The 7,403-nt window shown below is 35.4% G+C and overlaps 1 protein-coding gene across 2 annotated transcripts in view; it reads left to right on the forward strand.

Moving 5' to 3' along the window:
• The window catches only part of NUP155 (nucleoporin 155), a 31,403-nt gene extending 25,485 nt beyond the window's left edge, over positions 1-5,918 (forward strand). For both annotated transcript variants that reach the window (XM_041396005.1, XM_041396006.1), the window contains 9 exons: positions 35-139; positions 243-397; positions 832-961; positions 1,225-1,338; positions 1,799-1,919; positions 2,371-2,481; positions 3,248-3,384; positions 4,025-4,125; positions 5,335-5,918. In XM_041396005.1, coding sequence (XP_041251939.1) covers positions 35-139; positions 243-397; positions 832-961; positions 1,225-1,338; positions 1,799-1,919; positions 2,371-2,481; positions 3,248-3,384; positions 4,025-4,125; positions 5,335-5,473 — 1,113 coding nt within the window. In that variant the 3' untranslated portion in view covers positions 5,474-5,918. The remainder of the gene's footprint in view (positions 1-34; positions 140-242; positions 398-831; positions 962-1,224; positions 1,339-1,798; positions 1,920-2,370; positions 2,482-3,247; positions 3,385-4,024; positions 4,126-5,334) is intronic.
• Positions 5,919-7,403: the final 1,485 nt, after the last annotated feature.

A 7,403-nucleotide genomic window follows, 5' to 3' on the forward strand; every position in this document is an offset into this window, starting at 1 on the left:
CTCTAATAGCAGTTCTGACCTTTTCTTCTTTTAGTTTGAACAAATGCTAAAGCTGGCTCAGCGTTCAACAGATGAACTCTTCAGTATTGCACTTTACAATTGGTTGATACAAGCTGACTTGGCGGACAAGCTGTTACAGGTGAGCTTGTGTATACTCAGTGAACTGGGAGAGGTGATTGTAATAATGCTTTAAAAGGCAGGGAAGAGCAAGAGTATGAGTGTTACCTTCCTGATGTCTACAGGTTACTGCCCCCTTTTTGGAGCCCTATCTGGTGCGGATGACCAAGATTGACCAAAACAAAGTCCGCTATATGGATTTACTCTGGAGATACTTTGAAAAAAACAGAAATTTTAGTAATGCTGCCAGAGTCTTGGCTAAGTTGGCTGACCTCCATAGGTATGAATTACGTGTGATCTATTGTTTATATATTGAGGTAACTAGGGAAAAGCAAAAAAAAAAAAAAAAAACAAAATCAAAACCTTTTGTCTAAGTACTTTTTTAAAAGGAGTTTTAATTAAAAAAAAAAAAAAAAAAGGATGTGTTAGTTTAAATCTAGGCAATTACTGGAAATCAATGATAATGTTTGTTTTTGTATTATACATTACTTTGCAATACATTTTCTGTAATTATAACTTAATAAGTGGCCAGTTCTTATTGAGAAGTACACTAGAACTGAGCTTGCAGTAAAGATGGGGTAATGTGGTTGGATTGTGTCATGCATGATTTAGTAAAATTTGGAAAAGGCACATATTACTTCCCAGAGTCTAGCTAGACTATAACTTAGCCTCAAACAATTATATTAAGTACTCATATGAAAATTTATTTTGCAGCACAGAAATTTCTCTTCAGCAGCGTCTTGAATACATTGCACGTGCCATTTTGAGTGCCAAAAGTTCCACTGCTATATCCTCTTTAGCTGCAGATGGTGAATTCCTACATGAACTAGAAGAGAAAATGGAAGTAAGAAAAAATAGTAATCTAAGCTACACTGTAAATGTATTATTTCACTTTGTCTCATTGGCACGTAACAGTTTTACTACCAGTTCTGTATAAATGGATTTCTTTGCTTTCGTCCTGCAAAGTTAGGCAGGTTAAAATAGACTTAATGGTGTAAGGCAGCAATATTTCTATATTTAAATAGGCTCAAGTTAAACCTGGGTGTATTTTTCAACTATGATTAAATTAATTAAATCTTGAAATACTGTATTTTCCTCTTAAACAAGGTTGCAAGGATCCAGCTTCAAATACAAGAAACATTACAGCGGCAGTATTCCCATCATTCTTCAGTACAAGATGCAATCTCCCAGCTTGATGCTGAGCTGATGGATATAACCAAGGTGACGGAAATTTCCTTGTGTTAAAGTCCAGTTTGTCAAATTTTGGGGAGAAAAAATGTTATTCAAAGACTTATTCTATATTGACTAGGAAGAGTAATAGGCAGTTTATCATTCCTGGTCTCAGAATGTCTGTTACCCTGGACCATAATTTTCTGTACTTTAATAGTCTTTCAGTCTTTAGTATTTTAATTTCTTTCACATGTTTATTTTCATTATGACATCTCTTAAATTTCTTCACTCACAGAAAAAACTATTGGAAAATTAAGTTTTCATTTCAAATTCATATAAAATTTACTGTTGTATCTAAGAAATGAAACTATACGTAGCAAAAAAAAATTTAGTGGTTGACAACAGTTACGTTGCATGTTTACTAGTCTGTCAGATAAAATAAGAAACAACTGCTTTTTAAGATTTAATTTGATCCTACATGAAAAGTAAAGCTTGGTAATTTTTCTTTCAGCTGTATGGAGAATTTGCTGACCCTTTTAAGCTCTCGGAGTGTAAGCTTGCAATTATACATTGTGCAGGTCATTCTGATCCTATCTTGGTGCAAACTCTGTGGCAAGAAGTCATTGAAAAAGGTAGGTCTTAATGGAGTAGGAGTTGTGATGATCTCTCTCATCCTTTACCATCAGTTAGGAATTCACTATCCATTCCTGTTGTTTTTGATTGACTGGGGCTTTTTTCCCCCTTGGTTTTAGGGCGCAAGTTTACCATTGTGCTAACAACATTGATCAAAGATGTAAGGGAAAAGCTGTGTGGTAGTGTGTTTGTTCTGGGTTCTGGAATGTGGTTTTGTTTGTTTGTAGTTCTTTAAGTAGGTTTGATGGAACTTCATGGAAGCATAAAAACTTAAAAATGTACATGCAAACACATCAGAAAAGGTTGTATTTTTACTTCCATGCGCTGATTTTTTTGTTGACAAGAGTGTAAGGCTTTTCATGTATTATTTTTAAATTATGTACATCAGTGTCATTTTGTATAAATGTAGGACTTTTCCTGAAGTTCTAAGTGTTGTCTTTTCATTTCCAGAGTTGAGTGACAGTGTATCTCTGAGCCCCGCTGACAGAATGCAAGCCCTTTGTCTGAAGCTGGCATTGCTTGGAAAGATCTATGCTGGCACACCTCGCTACTTTCCTTTAGGCAAGTTGTTAGCCTGTGTAGCAAATAAGCATATGTTTGATGGATGGGTTTCAGCTTTTTTTTAGACTCTTAGAAAAGTTTTAAACTAAGAAATGTTTCTCATTTTTTAATCTCAAAAGAAATGGGAAATAAATGACATTTAGGTGGCAGCAGCAGTTACTTTTGGATGGCTGTGCAGATCCCATTTTAGAAAATAGTAAAGTTTGTTTGCATCAAAGCACAAAGTACAAAATGTGTATTTATACGTTTAAGATTTTAAGCAAGCACATTTATCTGCTGTCTCTTGAAATTCTGTATGAACCATCTGCCATCTGAATGGGTAGATTCTGAAAATAATTAAGGAGATTTCTGGATAGTTCTTAAAATTTCTGCTTTTCTGATGGTCGTATGTTTTGACAATTATATAAAAACCTGGCAAATATATTGTTCAGCAGTAAATCTTCTTTTGTTTTATAATACTAAAATAATGTGCAACTAACATTAAATATGAACATTTTGTGCTGACCAATACACTGTTGTTACAGGCACTTAAACAAGCTTCAGTAGTTTTTCAGGCCATTCTAGCAAATGTAGTCATAGTATGTGTTTTGCATAGAAACAAAAGTTAATGAATTTTTCTTAACAAAAAGCAAAATGGTATCAAAGTACTAGGTATGAGTAATCCCTGCCATGCACTGCTGATAGTAAATTACTCTTAAATGCCGTTGTTTCCTAGACTCCCAGTAACAAGCTGGAATCTAAATGTTCCCTTGTTTATGTCCTCCAGATTTTCTAGTGCAGTTTCTAGAGCAACAGGTCTGCACTTTGAACTGGGATGTAGGTTTTGTAACATACACCATGCAAGAAATTGGAGTGCCATTGCCAAGGCTGCTTGAAGTGTATGACCAGCTGTTCAAAGCACGGGTAAGGAAAACTACAGAAAATAAAAATTCTGTGTTCAACTATTATCAAGGTCTCTCTTTAATGGGAAAATCCTTAATGTAAGGAAGGATATAACAAAATATGCACTCAAAGCTTTGCTTTCTTTACTCAAAGACTTCAAAAAAGCTGCATCTTCTCCCTGTGAATAAAATCCATGGATTTTATTCATTTCAGTTCCAGAGCATGATGAGGAAATTCGTTAATTCTTTTAGTTTACCTGGAGCTAGTTTAGGATGAAATAGGATTAGAATTCTTATGTTGCAGAAGGAACAGTGTATATTAAGTATATTTTATTTGTTTCCTAATAATGATTAAAATTTGTTGTATTACTACATCTTGTCTGATCCATTAATGCAATAAACAAAGAAGTTTGACTTTGTGGTAATGGAAAACTGAATTAAATTTATGTATATTTACATACGTAATTTAAAATAATGTTTAAATACAGGCTTAAATATAGATTAAGGTAGAATTCCTATTTATCTAACTTTCTTGATACAATAAATAAATAATTGCACAGCTGGCAATTCCTGTACACATGACACACCTTTTTATTGTCTTGTCTCCTTAATATTTGTGTCCTTAATATTCTGTGGTTTTTTTGTTGTTTTTTTTTTTTTAGGATCCATATTGGAGTAGAATGAAAAAGCCGTTGCATCTCTTGGAGTGTATTCACGTATTACTGTCAGGATATGTACAGGATCCAAGCAGAGTACCTATGAGGTAAAAAGATAGCTATATCCTAATGAATAGTGAAACATAAAATATTCTAAAATTCTTCACTCCAGCAATTCCCAAAGCTTTTCTTCTTTTGGGTGAATTTAATATTTTATTCCTAACACTTGTCATTCAAAACTATTTGGTAGAAACTTGTAGAAATCTGCCTTATAAACTACTTCCACAAAGGTAATTTTCTTCACATCGCTGAAGATCCTTGAGAAACTGAGAGGATTATTTTGTGATTTTTGGCAATATACTTTAAGGACTAGTTCAGACAAATCCGTTGCAATGTGTGAAAGTGGGACAAAACACAAATTGGGCATTTTGTGATTGAAACAGTTAATTGTTTTATGTACAAATTCTAGAAGCTCTGAGTTACTCTAGGAAAGAGAAGACCAAACATTGGGATGGTTCTTCCCTATTTCTTTGTAAGAGGTTGATGATGAACCGGTCTCCAAGACTAAAATTCAGCTTACTTCACATCAGGAAGAAATTTAGGTGTAATAATAGAAAAAGTTTCTACCAAAAAAGATAGCTAAGTACTTGAAAAAGTTGCTTGCATATCACCTCTAGCTTTGACAATTTTTATTTGAATAGACTATATGAACTTCAGTCAGAGCCATCTTGTCTCAAAACCAAAAAGCAGAACTAGGCAAAGTCTTGATAACTCTTATAAACATAGATGTTTCTGATTCTCCTGAATATCTCCTGTTCACATATAGTTTACTTCTATCTTTTATCACTGTATTGGTCTTTTATGGTTGGCTGATTTAAATATCTATTAGAACTTTTAGTGAATGTTGTCTCATTTTAATACTTACTTTGATAATACATACATTGAGATTTGATTATAATTTAAGACATTTAAACTGCTATCTAAATTAATAACTTACACATTGACCATAATAATATCTAAAGTAGTATCTAAATATTTCACATTGCTATAAACTGTACCATGCTTTTATAGTATATATTTAATATCAGATAAATAGTAATGGGTGAATTATTTTCCCATTATGCCTTAGTCACAGGCATTAGATTTCAAAAATAAATTTCTCTTAATGAATAGTTAAATACTTAAAAGTAGCTGACAGATGTCTTACTGATACACTTTTCCATTGCAACTCAAAGAATGCTTATGTTCTAGTTCAGATAAATTCTGAGATACAGGATTAAAAAGGAACTCATTGTTATACTGTGTTTTCTTTGCAGGCGACGATTCACAAATGTTTGCTTGGATGCTGTTAGTTGCTACCTGGTTGAACTTCAGTCTATGAGCCCCACACTAATGGTGCAGACTACTATTGGGAATTTTAAATCTCTACAGGCCAAGTTAGAACGGCTTCACTGATTGACTAATACAAGAATCATTAGTGCAGGTAGTACAAACTGAAATAAAGGTTCCGATGTTGGCACTGAATTACGAACAAACAAATCCTTAGAAAGAAAATCCTGAGAGAGTTTTCTGCTGCCATGGTTATCAAATGTGTGGCCTGTATTCATGCTCTTCCTAAAAGTATCTACAAATTGTAGAATTGTCCTGGTTTAGGACATTTACAAGAATGTAAATGTGACAAATGGAGTTTCTTTTGCTATTACTAGGTTTTCCAATGATAGAAAGCTTTTTTAAATACTGTTGAAATAAAGTACTTTGTGTGATCTTTGCCATGGGGATAAAAAATATTTCAAAAATATTTTTTTCTTTGTTTTAAATAATGGGGAAAAGCAAATTATTTCCCCTATTCCAATTTAATATGTTGTATTTGTTAAAATCAAATAAAGAAGTCAAAATTTGACTTCTGTCTGTTTTTATTATGTGCACACAAGCACCAAATTGTATACACACCTAGAATCCCCTCCCTGCCCTGCTGCCCCCGGGGCTCTGGATGCAGCCCAGGACACGTTTGGCTCTCTGGGCTTGGGAGTGCCATGGCCGGGACACGTCCAGCTTCTCACCCACATCTCACACAGATGTGTGGGGGACCTTGTGAAAGGCTTTACAAAAGTCCAAATACCATCTGTATCCCTTCATTTGTCCACTGTTGGAGTCACTCAATCATGAAGGTTACCAGGTTAATCAGGCATGACTTATCCTTGGTGAAGCTGTGCTGGTTGTCCCAAATCTCCTCTGTCCTCCAGGTGCCTCAGCACAATTTCTAGGAAAACCTGTTCCATGATCTTTCCAGGCATAGAGGGGAGGTTAACAGGTTAGTAGTTCCCAGAGTTATTCTTTATTCTCTTTCTAAAGATGGATATATTTTCTTCAGTCACCTGAGACTACACTTGACTGCCATGACTTCTCAGTTATCATGGAGAGTGACTTGGGACTACATCAGACAATGCCCTCAGGACTCTGGGATGCATCTCACCGGGTTCTAAAGACTTAGGTAAATTCAAGTAGGTCATCATGAACCTGATCTTCCCTTGCCAATGGGAAGCACTTTGCTGCCCCAGTCGCTGTCCTGCTCCCAACTCAAGAGGTGCAGGAAAACAGGTTTCCTATGAAGACAGTTGCAAAAATGTTGAGCCTTCATCTGTTAACAGCTTTCCATCACTGTTTATCAGGGGCGTTACACCTTCTCTGACCTTGATTTTCTAGTTCACATACCTGTAGTTGCCCTTCTTGTTATTCCTTATGTCCTTTGCCAGGTTCAGTTCTAGCTTCTGGAAGGCCTTCCTCACCTCATCGCTGCATAACTAATCTTTCTCTATACTCTTCCCTGGTTCCCTGTCCTAGTTTCTGGTGCATTTAGTTCTTTCCCTTTAGTCAGACCAACGGTTCCCTCATCTGCCATGCTGGTCCCTAGCCTCCCTTTCTCCCTAGCCTAATTTCTCCTGGGGATTGCTAGGTCTTGTACTCCATGGAAGACAAAAAAATCCATTAGAATAGGGTTTTAACCTATCAGTCTCTAGGTTATGGGCCCAGCATGCTTCCACTGCTTCACTCTGTTCCTCTCAGTGCCTCTTAAGGACATCTAAGGGCCTTTGTCCAGACAACAGGAATGAAAAGTGTTGGAGAACGAGGGCATCAATCCTGCTGCTTCTCACATGCTGAGTGCTCTACAGCGCCTTTGCTATGAAATAGGTATGCTCTAAAATTTTGCTTAAAGTACATTTCTTTCCCTCTCAACTACCAAATACATTCTTTTGAATGATTTTGGTGATTTTTTTGGTGATTTTAAGCCAGCAAATGCACTTGTTGATACAATATAAAAATTAAAATACAACTCTTTTTAACCTTGTTAGATGAAAAAAGAGGTGAAATATTAGAATTAGCTTTT

Source organism: Onychostruthus taczanowskii, unplaced genomic scaffold (assembly GCF_017590055.1).
Source record: "Onychostruthus taczanowskii isolate IOZ18803 unplaced genomic scaffold, ASM1759005v1 scaffold123, whole genome shotgun sequence".
Classification (NCBI taxonomy): Eukaryota; Metazoa; Chordata; class Aves; order Passeriformes; family Passeridae; genus Onychostruthus; species Onychostruthus taczanowskii.